We start from the raw sequence: 15251 nt of genomic DNA, 5'->3' as shown, positions 1-15251 counted from the left end.
AATTCAGTGCAGTGAGCATTGTCCTAAAAGTATTTGATAAATATTCCATAAGCACTTACTATTATGCCTTGTGCAAGGCTTTGAGATTAAGAGCTGAATAGAACATGAATGCTGATCTCAACATACTCATAGTTTCAGGGAAAGATAACGAGGCAAATGGGAAATTAAAATATGGTGTGGTAAGTGCTGTAACAGAGACAATCATGTGCTATGAGAGGAAGGGCGCCTAACTCAGTCTGGAGCAGGGATTCATTCACCGAGGAATAAAGAATAGAGATTTCTGAGTTGAGATCCACGGGACAGAACTGTCTCCCCTCTCCCATCAAGGCTCAAGAGATCAAACCAGTAATGACTGTTGTGGATGAAAATAAACACTCAAGAAATAAATGATCAAAGACCCATATAATTTCCAGGCTGTATGTCAGGGTATGACCAATAAAGATTAATCTACTAGTAAGTATATAGACACAGACAAAGTAAGCCAGGCGTGAGAGCTAAAAATGGCACAATCAGCCATCTACTTCTTCAGTTGTTGTATTTTCCCATTCTCTAGCTCTCAGTCTGTGTGGGGTCAGACTGGATGACTGAAACAAGATTAACACCAGTTAGGATAATGCCACACACACTCCTCGGTGACGCAGGAAGGCCTTAAATGAGGGTGCCTATCCAGCTGCGCACACTAGTCAGCTGCCTATACTTCCATTCTTCCTGCTGGCCAAGTGCCTTTTCAGCTCGCCTGCAGTGTAAGTCAGAGGCTGGTTAACTGTCCACTAAGCCTGTTTCCTCTAGTTCCTGGGCATATCACTCAACTATCTTTCCTAACCTCCACTGAGTTCTAGGCCAAGGCATGTATGAGTGAAAGTGACATGTCCTCCTTCCGGGTCTCGCCCATGAAAACTTCCCATGTGCAACCCTTCATGCTGTTTTCATTTCCACGGGCTTGATACAGACAAACATTGATACCGTAAAAGGCAAGATTTAAAGATGGCAGAGCTGAGGAGTGGAGGAAACCCATGTTCCTGAGAATCCCCTGGGGGGAGAGGCCCCGCCACCAGGAATGCCCTTCCTGGGCTTGCTATGAATAAGAAGTAAACTTCCACTGAGTTAAGCCGTGACAGTTGAAGGTTTATCTAGTACAGCAGCTACCCTTACCCTCCTAATAAGCCAAAGTGGAGAAAGAGGCAGGTTTACCCTGCAACTGTAACCCCGCTAGCCCCTGGACACGCACAGTATTTCATCCATGATCACCACGCCAAAGAGGAGTGCCTGGGCCAGAACTTTTCACTGAGATTCCCTTGAGGGAAATGGGTATGTAGGAGGCTATTTGCAGGGCCATTGCCAAAGATCACACTTCATCTACAGTTTGCAGCACAGAAGCATGAAAGGACGTGGGCTTTGATGTTGGACAGATGTGGCTTTGAATCTCGGCTGCCCCTGACAATTCTTTGGCTCCTCTGTTTCTTCATCTGTAAAATGAGGGTAATAACACCTCACAGGAGTTTTGTGAGGATAAAGTAACAGCATATCAAACACCGGCACAGTTCCTGGCATTTCCGAGGTACTCAATTAGCTCCCTTCTGACAATCATGAAATTAATGAATTGGAAATTTATTTATCCTTCTAATCAGAGGACTAGGGAAGAGCTAAGCTAGCCTTTTCACTAAGGACTGTATATTTATCCTTCCATAGAAATGTTGACTGTTTCATAGAAAGAAACCAGGTCCAACAAATACTTGCGTGTATTTTTCCTTGGTCTAAACAAGGAGAAGAATTTAAGCTTTAAGAAACTTAAAAATAAAAACATAAACAGAGGCAACACTCATTACTTTTATAACTATTTTCCCTTATAAGAATGAAATGTCATATTTCCAAACCACAGCAGCAGAACACACGCTGGCCTTTGACCCAGTAGAACAGAACAAAAATGAGACAATTTACACAACAGAGGGGCAGTGATGGATTTTGAGGGTAACACCCCTGTCCATTCCCCTGTCGTCTCAGATGGAGCGATCACAAAGCTAACGAGTTGGTGGCAAGACCTCACCTTTCCCCAAGCCCATCTCCGTAGATGAAATTGAAAACAGGACGGGTAAACAGGGAACATCCTTCCAGATAAACCGGCAGAGCAGTGAGCTGCTGCAACCCCCCTGTACCCGACTGCAGGAGAAGGAGGCTGCAATGTCAGGTCAACCAGGATGTGGAGGGAAGTGAGGAAGAGAGCCACCCACCAGCATGACTAAGTGCTCTTGGGGACAATCCCCGCTTAGAGGGCAGAAAGCAAATATCCAGATGTTATGAGCTGCCAGATGTGATTAACTGAAGAAAGGTGAAGCTGCCCACTTAACCATCTGAGCAGCTCCCCTCATCAAAGTGACCCCAGACTTTTCTGCAAAAGCATTAATCAACAAAACAAATGGAGGCTCCATCCTTCTCCCATCTTGCCCCTTTCCCTCTCCCCCTCTGATGCAGTCAGAACCGTGGCCTATTTTTAAACCACTGGCAATGTGTTCTGCCGTGGAAATGTGTGGGCTCCCTGACACAGGCTAATGCGCACTCAGAGAGAGACACGGGCCCTCCACAGGCGTCGCCCATGTGCCGTCCTTCCTCTCCCATGAGAATGGGGCAGAGGGAGCGCAGGCAGGAGGAGAGGGCCTGACTGGGGAGCATACTACCTGCACAGAGGAGCAGGGGGTATCCGACACTGGTTTCCATGACGGGGAACTAACTGTGGGCTTCCTTCCTCCCCGATAGTGAAGGCTGAGGCGGGCCAGAACCAACCCCACATACAAATGCCAAGAGAGGGTTCAGGCTGAGAAGAAGAAAAACAAACCCAGGTGCCAATTCTAGCATCTTTTAAAGAAAAAGTGTTTATGTGAATTTCAGCATCTCTGTGACATGCATCTAATGTGCTTTAAATATAATAACAAACATTTTATTAAACACTGGAGACTTTCTTTTTTTTTTTTAGCAAGGTTGCAATGAAGCCAATTTACCAAAAAAAAAAAAAAAAGAAAAAAGGTGACTTTTCAAGAAAGGAGGTTGTGCTGTACTTACAATCGCTCCAGCTGCTTCAGATCCTGGAAGGCGCCTCTCTCGATGATGCTGACCTGGTTGTCTTCCAGATGCCTAGAACCACAGAGGCAGTGAGGGTCAAGGACAAGAAGGGCTCAGGGATCCTCAGGCCAGGCACAGGTCATGCAGGCATGGTCATCCCACGACCCTGGGGCCCCCAGCTGGGATCAGAATGGTGGGACCAGAGTGGTGGGACAAGATAATTCACATCCCAGCTTGGTGTCACGGTAACCAGGGTTTCACCGCCTGCACACTTCTACCTGACAGATTGGTTTCCATGCCTCTATTTTAAGAATGTTCTCAGCAAATGTCCCCCCAAGCACTGCAGGATGCTGCACAGAAAAGGAAGAGGTAAAAGCTGCTTCTTATAAAAACTACACATATAATCAGCATCTCTTCGCTCGGAGCTCCCTCCCTCACGGATTCAAAAATACTTCACCACAAAGGGCCTTGTCTGCTCACTGTCTCAGGGTCAGCCAGTAGAAAGGGTGAAGCTATTGTTGGACGCTTGCCTGCAACGAAGGAAAACCAGCCTGGTGCCAGGAACTCCTTTCCCAGTGCTGCCTGTGCCCATCAGGAGCGTGATGGTCACAAAAGCTAGGGCTCCCAGCCACGGGCTCTGCTGACCTCCAAAGTCTTCCACGCAGGTGATTACAAAACTAAACACTCTGCTTAAAGTGAATTAGGTTCGTGCATGTGGCATATCCTAAGAATCGAGCATACAATGAAACATTTGTTTCCCTAATTTAAAAAAATACCTGGCAGCTTAAAACGGATTAGCTGGGCGGTTGGGAAGGGAAGCAATGAAACTACAGAGTTTCCATCCAGGGCTGGTGGTTGAATGGGATGAGTGTAGATCAGCGGTTCTCAACCTGTGGGTCGCGACCCCTTTGGGGGTCAAACGACCCTTTCATAGGGGTCACCTAAGACCATCGGAAAACACATGTATAATTACATGATGTTTTTGTGATTAATCACTATGCTTTAATTATGTTCAATTTGTAACAATGAAATTGGGGGTCACCACAACATGAGGAACTGTATTAAAGGGTCGCGGCATTAAGAAGGTTGAGAACCACTGGTGTAGATGGAAGTGAGCTTCTCTGGAGGGTGGAGTTTAGGAAGGGCCCTGGGCTCCTCTGGATCAGGTAGGAGGAGAAGTGCCTGGAAGCACCTGAAGCCAAGGCAGGAGGAAGGCAGAGCAGCCTGCAGAGGCTTAGCTCTCCATTCAGACGGATTCCTTCCATGACAGCCTCCACCTCGCACACCTCTGAGATGTTTCATAACCACCCCCAAGCCCCAAACTTCTTAGGGTTCACACTTGGGCCTTTATGTTTATTTTCAAGTCCATCTATATGCATGAGGACCAGGAGGGCTCATCATCATACTCCCAGATCTCACATTTGCCTGGACAGCAGCCACTTGATAAAGGCTTATTGAATGGATGAAAACCTAAAGAGGGCTTAGGGCCACAGCACATACTGATTTTATATCAAGGAAAAGGCCAGTCCAGGCCGCATGAAGTTTCTCACTTAGACTCTCAGAGTGAAGGGGGTATTTTGGAATCAGGATATTTCTCTCTCTCTCTCTCTCTCTCTCTCTCTCTCTCTCTCTCTCTCTCTCTCACACACACACACACACACACACACACACACACACACACACACACAGAGAGAGAGAGAGAGAGAGAGAGAGAGAGAAACTCCTTTTGAAAACTCAGCTGTCCCATGTCCAAATATCAACAATTGTCCAGAACTGAGTATGGGTCGGCAAGGCACACAGACTCCCCACTTTGCCACAGTCCTCATCCATTTTGATTCATACATTTATGTTACTTCAGGCCTCTGATAGGCTCCCCATTTTATATGGACACCATGAAGCAGAGAGATTAAGAGACTTGTCCAGGAGAAATTATTTGTATAAAGTCACACAGCTAGTTTGGGTGGACTCTTAACTCCCACTATAGTGTGCTTGCCAGATTTGATTTAGATTCCTTTCCTTCCTTCTTACCAGCTGATGGTAATGACACTGGGCTATCTAGTCAACCTCTCTAAGACTTTTTCCTGTAAAACAGGAAAAAAAAATCAAAAACATCTCATAAGTGAACTGTGGCTGGTATGACTCAGTTGATTGGAATGAATATATATATATATGTATATATACACACACACACACACACACACACACACACACACACACACATACATCCTGTATATCAAAAGGTTGTGGGGGTTCAATTCTTGGTCAGGGCACATACCCAGGTTGCAGGTTAGATCCCCGGATGGGCTGCCTACGGGAGGCAACGGATCAATGTTTCTCTCTCACATCAATGTTTTTCTTTCTCTTGCTTCCTCTCCCTTCCTCTCTCTCTAAAATCAATTAAAGCATATCCTTGGGTGAGGATTTTTTTAAAAAAATCTCATAAATGAAAATAAAAATGGAGCAAAGTATATAAATTATCTAGCCCAGGATCTCGAGTATAATTAGATGTTTAATAAATGTTATTTTCCTTCCCTTCTCTTCCTTTTCCACCCCGCCATATGGCAACGAGGGCCTTGGAATGCTAATAGACTCACGCTAGCACGTTTTGCTAAACAGGGAACCAGTTCAATATTAGTGACGGGTGGTTTGTTCAGCTGGGTTTTTACCATCTATCAATCCATCACACGGCTTGTTGTCATTACTTCCCAATTATAACAAGGAGCAACATAGGGAGGCTGAGTGTCACAGCCTCTCTGGGTTTGGAAGGAATCAAACTCCAACCCCCTATGATGAATCTCTTAGTTCTGTACTAATTAATCTAACACTACCAGCCTCTTTCAGAAAGAGGGGTAGAAAAATGCAAATACATCTGTGTAGATAGCTGCCCCTTCCCACTTTGCTGAGGCCCCGGGAAGCTAACTTTTATCAGCTTCATCACATCAGAAACTTCCTCAACTCTGGCTTCCTGTTGGGTTCAGCCAGCTGAAGTCCCAAGCAGGAGACAGTAGGGTAGAGGATACTGAGTGAGGTTAAGAGACTTATTCCCAGTTCCCTCTCTTCCAGCTCACCTCAGGTTGACTTTATCTCTCTACCCAAGACCATAGGTCCTGTCAGGCAGTCTCTACCTTTGCTAGGGTAACCACTTCATCCCACTGCTCCTCGAGGCCTAGAGACCTATTGCTGCTAGCCCCAGGGAACTATACCATCTCTTCTTTCCCACACCTTTGCCAATACTTCCTTATTCACTCTCCTCATTTGTCCTGTGTGAGCATCATCTCTTTCCTAATGGGATCATGACTGATAGGAGTACTGAGGGCCCCTTCTAGATCCACTTCCTACGTCTATCAGAGTCCCAGCCTAATACTTGGCACTTAGGGCTCAATGAATAATCAATATTTCATGAATCAATGAATCAATGAGCTGTGAACCATCCACCCTTACTTCTAGGCACTGGGATCCAGTTTGGGAGCTAGTGCTAAAGCCGATGATATCACTCTCATGTTACTGACCAGGTAGGGGGTCAGGGGATCCAAGAGCTGGACCATCCATGGCTCCTATCTGTTCTGAGTGAGGAGGACACAGACTGTGTTCATTTGCAGCATTGTAATTTTTTTAGTTTTAACATTGGATCAGAATCGGAAATCGCCCATGGGATGATGGCTGGGTGGAGTTTGGCTCTTTATTTGGCCTCATTTGGGAGAAAGCTGTTTCCCACATTGTGGGCATAGCAGAGTTCTTGCAACAGACTACTGAGAAAGGGAACTAACTGATAGCACAGCGGAGTTCTTTGGGAGAAAGAACTGTGAAGGGTAATTCTTACATCTTCTCTTTGAATGCACTTTATTTGGGAAAACTGCCTTTGGATGAGACCAAAGTTCCCCAATCTCTGTTTTTTCTGCTTTTGCCCATTCCCAGCACTGTCATTCTGCTAGGAAATGGGTGGCAAGATCAAATTATTCAAGACCATCAAGTCTTTTCTGGTTTCACAATAAACCGTAAATAAGAAACAGATACAGGGAAGATACCAAGGTGGGGTGAACGCTTTTCAAAAAAGATAGTTATTTAGGCTACTCTGCTAAACAGCAAAGATTAAGGAAAAATACAGTTGATATGTCTGGGTATTTTATTGGTGTTTGTTAGAAAGCACTTCCATTATCCCACCTGCTTGATGCTTGTAGAGCAATAATGGGCCACTTGAATGGGACTGCCTATGAATTGATGAGACAGTGAAACATATTATATTGATAGAGTCTATAACGTGGGGGAAGGGAGAGGGTTTTGGCATCGCTTATCAAAATAAGATTGTACCCATTAACTGAAACAAAATAAGAAGAATGTACCAACAAACCATAGTCAAAGGAATGTTGTAGACCATCCGGAAGATATTAACATGATCTTATGTGATTATTTTAAACTTTCTATTTGCAGAGAGAAGAGATGGGAATTGGAATTTTTATTAGTCTTCCTGATATAATGGTAAGAAAATCAAAGGGTTATTTTTGACTCTGTTAGAAAATGAAGCAGTAGGTGAAATTTCTGACTTGTATGAAAGGAAATCTTTCACAGATGCCGGGGGGTTAGAAATGGGGAAAAAAAAATGAGAGAAGCTAAATGTCTGTTGTGTAAGCAGAAAAATTACCTGGAATCAGGTGTTTACTGCCTATATCTCCTCAATAAAAACACCCTAACACTGAGCCCTGGAATTCTCTCATTCCCAGCCTCAATTCTGAGCACACACACTTGTCAGAACTGCCAGTCATCTGACAGACATATTACTGCTTAGAGCAAAAGACAGACATGGCAGGGACTGGGGTCTTCCCTCCTAGGATGGAGAGAAGGCCATGTGCTGGCCGAAGACTGGAGATCATGCCGAGGGGAGAGTATCTGATGGCGGGAGGCCCCGCATTCGGATCCCAGTGTCCTCACACACTGGTGCTCAGGGACACTCAGGAAACAGCTTGCTCATCCGTGGTGCATTTACAAGCAGGCAGACTATTGGTTTTCTAAACTCCCTATAATGCAAGGGGCACTGCGCGGAGGTGAGAAAGCACGCATCCTGGGTTCTGATTCCTCCTCCCTTGCTTACCTGCTATGTGGAGTTGGGACCACTTAACCTATCTGAGCCTCTGTTTCCTCTGGACATGTAGGGGTTAATAACTATATAACATAGAGTTTGGTCTGTGGAAGGTACCACATATACCTTAGCTTATCATCTTCATTACTACTATTAATTCTCAATCAGGAAAACAGTGTTATACAAGTAATACTCCATAAGCTGCAGGGAGACTAAACAGACTATTCATGAAAAGGTTAAAACCGAAAAGCATCATATGTGCAATTAGGAGAGTTAGAAGGACTTTTATTTAAATGGGTAGAATTGTATTCCCCCTCAAATGCAAATGTTGATGCCCTTCCCTCTAGTGTATTCAACCTTCTTTTGGAGATGAGGTCTGTACTGTGTAATCCAATTAAAATGAGGTCATTAGGATGGGCCCTAGTCCAATATGATTGGTGTCCTTATAAAAAGGGGAAATGTAGACATACATACATTGAGCTAAGACAGTGGAAAGGTCCCCAGGGAGAAGATAACCATCTAAAAGCCAAGGAATTCAGTCTTGGCCAGTTGGGTTCAGTGGTTAGAGTGTTGGCCTATGTACCATAGGGTCACAGGTTCGATTCCTGGTCAAGGGCATGTACCTTGGTTGCAGGCTTAACCTCTGGCCCTGGTCGGGGTGTGTGTGGGAGGCAGCTTAGACTGAGATGAGGGATCACTATTTAGAAATGAGACCTCATATTCCTTGCTCCCCCATTTTGCAAATGCCCATCTCACATTCTGCTACCTGTCTGCATAGCTCAGTGTTCAGCAAGGGCTCTGACCCTGTCTGGCTCTCTCTCTCTCTCCCTCCCCTCCCCTCTCCTCCCCTCTCCTCCCCTCCCCTCCCCTTCCCTCTCCATAAAACAACAAGATAAATAACGTTTGTCCTGATTTCTCTTTTAATGCACATGCTGGAGAAGAAATTATAATCTCTTTGGAAGGGAAGAATGGTTAGTCAGTCTGACATTGCTGTCATCCTAGAAGCTGGGCATGTTGACTTATTCATGTATGGCCTTCTGTTTTCCCTGTCACAGGACAGAATTCTTCCATTGGTCTAGCCCAGCCAGCAGCAGTGAGACACAGAGTGAGATACCTGTGAAAACCTGGTACCTAATGAAGGGTTTTGTGCCACAGAATGGCAAATTCCTGTTGCCCAGTGCTAGGGGGTATAATGTTAGGGCAATGGAACCCTTTCATAAGGCTGAAGAGCTAAATATAAAAATGTGCTGGAGAGTAATGTGCTACTTACAAGACTCGAAGATTCTTGAGTCCAGCGAAGTCCATCTTGGTGATCCTGGTGATATTATTTCTGTCCAGGTCACTGAAATGGAGAGAAAATTTGGGTAAGATTTTTTCAGGTTACATTTATGGTCTATTCAACCCAGACTGGCTTGGACTGGAGGGATGTTGCTTGTCAAGAAGAAGGCAATTCCAATGATTAATGATATCCCCTGAGCATGCCCAACTAACCTTAAGGGTATTGTATGGAATAAGCTATCCATTATGTCTGTAGTAGAGCCTGTTATATGTAGCTGCCTGGCTTCTGTTGCCCCTTCATCAGGTCAGAAATTTTTCTTTGGAAACTCCCCACCCCCAACTGACAGATCACGTCATATAAGTGGGGCTGAACCTTCGTCTCAGCTCCAGGGATAAGCTCCTCAGCAGGCCAAGATTATGTGCATCTTTGCCCCCTCTGACCATAGTCATTGTTTCAGGAATGCATATATGACTCAAATTCCCAGTGGGCTCTTCTGTACTGGGGCTGCTAAGCTGTTCAGCGCTGCCAGCAGCCATCTTTCCCATGAAGACAGAGTTTTCCAGAGTTAGGAGATAAAAAAAGATTGATTTCTCGTGCTATCCTATGAGGCTCTGGAGACACACATGCCTGAAGCCAGACACCTCTGTAGTTGGAGATTACGTGGAGCCACTCTATCCCATCCCTCTTACATTTTGACTTAAAGTAGTTTGAGTTAAATTTGCCATCACTTGAAGCCAGAAGAATCTCGACTGACTTTGATACCTAGCCAGGTACTTGACTTTTTCCCACCCAGTTTGAGGACTTCCCAAGGACAAAGACCATATCTCATTTAACACCATAGCCCAATAAGGTAGATTGTGTGCTTGGCACAGAGCCAAGGTAACTTTGTTAATTTCCTACATTAGGTTACGACAGCTACATGGATTAATCCTGCCTCAGTTTGTAGGCTTAGGATCCTAAAAATGGTCCCAAAGAGAAGGATTTATTATAGGAGAACTGAAAGCATTATGGTGGCTTTGCTGGGGAGAAGGGAGTACCATGAGGATAGAAAACCAGGATTAGGGGAAAACAAAGTCAAGAATAAACCTGTATAAATGTGTTCACTAAAACAATATAAGAAGACTGGACTCAAAAAAGGACCATAAATAACATTCTAATTCTTAGTAATGAATGCTGAACAATTAATTTCTATTTTCCATGCCTTCCTTATGAGAAACTTTCCAGGGCTTTGGCCAAGTTCGAGCTTCAACAAGGTACATGTAAATGATCTTGCTCTGCTTTTTAGCTAAAAGGACATTTTCCAGTGATGGGTTCCTATCTACATGTTCTCTACAATAGTCCCCCCTTTCCCCAGCATCACTTTCTGCAGTTTCAGTGGCCCATGGTTAACTGCGATAAGAAAATAGTAAATGGAAAATTCCAGAAATAAACAATGCATAAGTTTTAAATTGTGCACCACTCTGAGTAGTGTGATGGAATGTCACGCCTTCCCACTCCTTTCTGCCCAGGATGTGAATCATCCCTTTGTGCAGTGTGAATGCTACTGGCCCATTAGTCACTCAGCAGCCAACTCAGTTCGACTGCCATGGAATCACAGGGCTTGTGACCCTTATTCTACTTACTCATGGCCCCCAAAGCACAAATATGATGCTGGCAATTTGGATATGCCAAGAAAAGCCGTAAAGTGCTTCCTTTGAGTGAAAAGGTATGAGGTATAGGAAAAAAAAGTACACAGAGGGTTCAGTACTATCCATGGTTTCAGGCATTCACGGGGGCCTGGAACATATACCCTGTGGATAAGGAGGGACCACTGCACTTCCTTGGTTTTCCCAGTCAGGTCCTGAGGTTGTGACCCTGCAGTTGGACCTCAGTGAGACTTGTGAGATCTGCAGTTGCATAAAAAGAATGAGGAAACAATTTTCAGATTCTCGCACTTTGCAGGAGGAAAAACCAAGTTTGGGAAGGGATTACTCTCCTGATATAAAATAATACTGAAAGAAACATGAAGTGGATCCTTGAGGAACCTCACCTGGGAACTCCCCACTCCATCCACTGTTCCACTATCTAAAATAGCAAAGTTGTTTCTCAACTAGCCTACAGTGGAGAAGGGCAGTATGTAGACTCCTCAGACTAAGGTGAGTGCTGGTGAAGGAAGAACAAGAACTGCACAGGGAAATAGAAAAGGGTTGCTCACGCAAAGATTAGGGACCAGCATGCAGACAGGGATCTGTGCATGCTCATAATCGCCCTGAGTATTTTTCTCACCACCCAGCACAACTGGGAAGGTTGTCTGGGGGCCTTTACAACTGTGAATATGACCATGCAACTAAGGGCTTCATTACGGGACACAGCATGGTATCTCAGCAGCTAATGCCAGTGGCTGTGGCACCAATATTCTTCAATTAATTTTTATTATGTGAAGGGGGACACAGTGTGCTGCTGAGATGCTGAGGACTTGGGGTTGGGTTGTGATGGGGACCGTGGGGCTGCCGTGGGAACATAGTCAGTGTCTGGGAGGCAGAGCTTCAGAGGCAAGCAGCCCTGAGTGTGAATTCTCACCTTGCCACATAATGAGTGACCTAAAGGCAGTTCACTGCATCTCTGAGGCTCAGTTTCTCCATATGCCAAATGAGGGTGACAACCTTGACCTCAACAGTTTTTAAGAGGATTAAATGGGATGATGCATGCATAGCGCTTATCTGACACTTGTTAAATACTCAATTATGGCAGCTATTGTTACTATAATTAGTTGAATTGAATACCCCCACCTCCACTCTGAAATTTCAGTGCACCAAGAGCAGCTGACTGCCCCACCCCAAACTCTGTGCTTAGAGATGAATCTTGGGATCCTCAAGAGACTCGGTTTGCATGCTATCTTCCTCCAGGTGAAGAGGGGGCATTTTTGTGGTTGATAGGAAGGGAGCACCACGAGTGGCCCCTCACACTGCCTCTCCCTCGAAGCATTTCTATGACACCTATTTCCATGGTTATTTCCAATGGTAGCTTCTCCTCCCTGATCCATACAATACTGCCAGACTGCCAAGGAGAAGGTCAGGGAGCACATGGGCTTTGAGGTGAGACAGGTCAGGGTTCAAATCTCTGTCCACCCCCCACTCCCCGTTCTGTGAGCTTGAATAATTCACTTAAATTCTCTGAGCCTCCATGCTTTCTGTAACTCTCTCCTACATGCAGACCTTGGAATGGTGAGACATATGAAGCCTGGATTGCAAACATGCCTGGCTAAAAATGGGAATTAATTAAATTGCCCCTGAGAAGAGGATGCACTACTTCATGTGCCCATCCTTCTCCCAACCCCATTGTCCCAGTCCAGGCTCCTATGGACCCTTAGATTTCTCAGCCTTCACCTTTCGCCTCTGAGGGAATCAGAGCTCAGCCTAGGATGAGTTCTGAACCATCTGCAGGCATGGTCCCACCTGGAGTGATCCTGGATAGGGAAACCATTACAGTGTCTAGATGTGGGGTGGGGAGGCGAAGTGGTTTTAAACTATGTCTGCAAATGATTTCTTTGACAAGAAGTGACTGCCTGTCTGTCTCTCAGAGCAGCTGCATTGGAGCCCTGAGCTGCCATGTGAAAAGACCAGAAGACCATGGGAGGTGAGGGAGAGAGAGGGAAGGGAGAGAGGCAGGGAAGAAAGAGAGGTAGAGATGGAAGGAGGGAGGGAGGAAGGGAAGAAGAGAGGGAGAAGGAGAGAGAGGGAATGAGAGAGAGAGATGCCCGAGGAGCCCTAGCTGCTCCAGCCCTGGCTGTTTGGATCTTTCTAGCCTAGAGGTCAAGCATGTAAGAGCAGACACCTTTGCGGTTCCAGCTGCAGCTACCATCTGGCTAGAACTTATGAAAAGCCAGATCACCCAGCTAAATGGCCTTGAGTTCCTGCCCACAGAAACTGCAGTAGAGAATACTAAAATGAGTGCTATGTCTTAAACCATTAAGTGTTGGAATGATTTGTTTTGCGAAAGATGAAAGAGAAAGGAAAGCCACCTTCCAAATATTTAATTTAGCATTAACAATGGACCTGCATTCACATGACTCTCACACGTCCTTTCTGAGGCTTGCCTGCCACCCTTGAAACTCTCAGTGGTGTCTTTATGGTCAGCAATAACTCACAGGGGCTGAAGGCGCCCGTGTCATTCTAGGAATGAGGTGAGAATTGGCGCTGCTCTCAGGCTCTGAGGAGTAAGACTGCATAATTAGGGCTGCCCATCCCTCCAAGTGGGGCTTGCGATGCCAAGGGAATCACCCTGGTGTAATACAGCAATCACAATGAGCAGGTGCCATTCATTAAATATTGTGGAAGACTGGCAAGTTGTCCACCAAACCATTTCCCTCTGGCTGGTGCACACAGAGAGACGACATTTCTCAGCTTCCCTTGCAGGTAGGGGCAACTATGCAACTGAGTTCTCACAATTACGTGGGAAGAAGCAATATATGCTGCCTTCAGGCCTTGGTCCCTAAAACATCCTGTTCACCTTGGGCTGGAGTCAGTAGATCCAGTGGAGGACTCCACGAATCTACTGACTCCAGCCCAAGGTGAGCAGAGAGAAAGAGCCTGGGTCCCTGAATGACTGCATGGAACAGAGACCTTCCCTTCCCTGCCTCCCCATTTACTCACATTAGACTTAGGCATGTTTCAGACATAACTCTTAAGACATTGAAATTTTGGAACTATTGGGTATAGCAGTCTAGTACATTGACAAGTGCAACAATTTTGAGTCAGTAGCTCTTCATCCTTTTTTTCTTTCTTCTCTTTGCAACTGCTCTGAAAGGTAGGTATTAGACATCCTTCAACAGATAAAAATACTGAAGATCAGCCTTAATAAGAGTTGACATTTGCTGGGCCCAAACTATACACCAGGCATTGTGCTAAAAAGTTTATGTTCATTCTCTCTTATCTAGACAGCAATCCTATGTGATAGATTCTATTATTATCCCATTATCCCATTTTTCACATGAGGAAACTGAAGCTTAGTCTCTCCTACCTACACCCCAACTTAGAAGATTTTACCAATAAAACAAGTTGCCATGAGATCACACAACCAATAAGCAGCAAAGGCTGGGATGTGAACTCAGGCTCATGCTTTATATCGCATCATACTGCTCATCTGCAACTAGAGTCTAAGCACTTTCCACTGTGTCAGTTTAACAGCTGACTAAAAAAAAAAAAAAAGAATAGAACGGAACAGAATTCCCCATCCCTATGTCTTGAAGAAAGCACAGGGCACTCCCAGTGGCTTTGCTACTCCCCACTATGGCCAAGACGGCACACTTCCTAGTCTGTTGCCCAGGGAATTCTGGGCCTGTGGGAATGCTGAGCCCCTTTGCAAGCTCTAGGCAGAAGTGCTTTCTTGCTGTGTTTGCCAGCGTCTGGTTTCTGCCATGTTCCTCATCATCTGCCATGTTGCCTCCATAAACAGGCATCACCATGGTAATCTCCTGCATTATTTTCCCCCATCCCAATCATAAATCATAAACCAACACTGTGACTTGCAGCTCTGTGGTATTTTCACATCTGTTTGACACCTTGGGTGGGGTGGAAGAGGAAGAAGAATTTAGAACAACATCGGAAAAAATGAAACAAAAACGTTCTAGGCTAGGCCACTGTCCCTATCTTGGCACATATGTATCCATACCCTTCTTTTGATTCATTCTGTGGCATTCCAGCAATTTTTTTTTTTTTTTTGCTGTGGCACATGTGGGAAGGGGGAGCAGCAAAAACATCCCCTAGTGAAGCTGTTAGCAGAGCGTGGAGAAAAGGGCTTCAATTGTAAACCCAGAAAATGTTGCAGAGGAAAGCAAGACATTCCTTCTTTCCTTCCGTCTGTTTT

The 15251-nt window shown here is 45.2% G+C and overlaps 1 protein-coding gene across 1 annotated transcript in view; it reads right to left on the bottom strand.

The window, feature by feature from the left end:
• Positions 1–15251, bottom strand: part of SLIT3 (slit guidance ligand 3) — a 533716-nt gene that overhangs the window by 480449 nt on the left and 38016 nt on the right. Inside the window, exons 2-3 of the mRNA XM_036313891.1 lie at positions 9399–9470; positions 3055–3126 (exon numbers count right to left, since the gene is read on the bottom strand). Coding sequence (XP_036169784.1) covers positions 3055–3126; positions 9399–9470 — 144 coding nt within the window. The remainder of the gene's footprint in view (positions 1–3054; positions 3127–9398; positions 9471–15251) is intronic.

Source organism: Myotis myotis, unplaced genomic scaffold (assembly GCF_014108235.1).
Source record: "Myotis myotis isolate mMyoMyo1 unplaced genomic scaffold, mMyoMyo1.p scaffold_m19_p_6, whole genome shotgun sequence".
Classification (NCBI taxonomy): domain Eukaryota; kingdom Metazoa; phylum Chordata; class Mammalia; order Chiroptera; family Vespertilionidae; genus Myotis; species Myotis myotis.
This window is presented reverse-complemented; position numbering and strand designations above follow the sequence as displayed.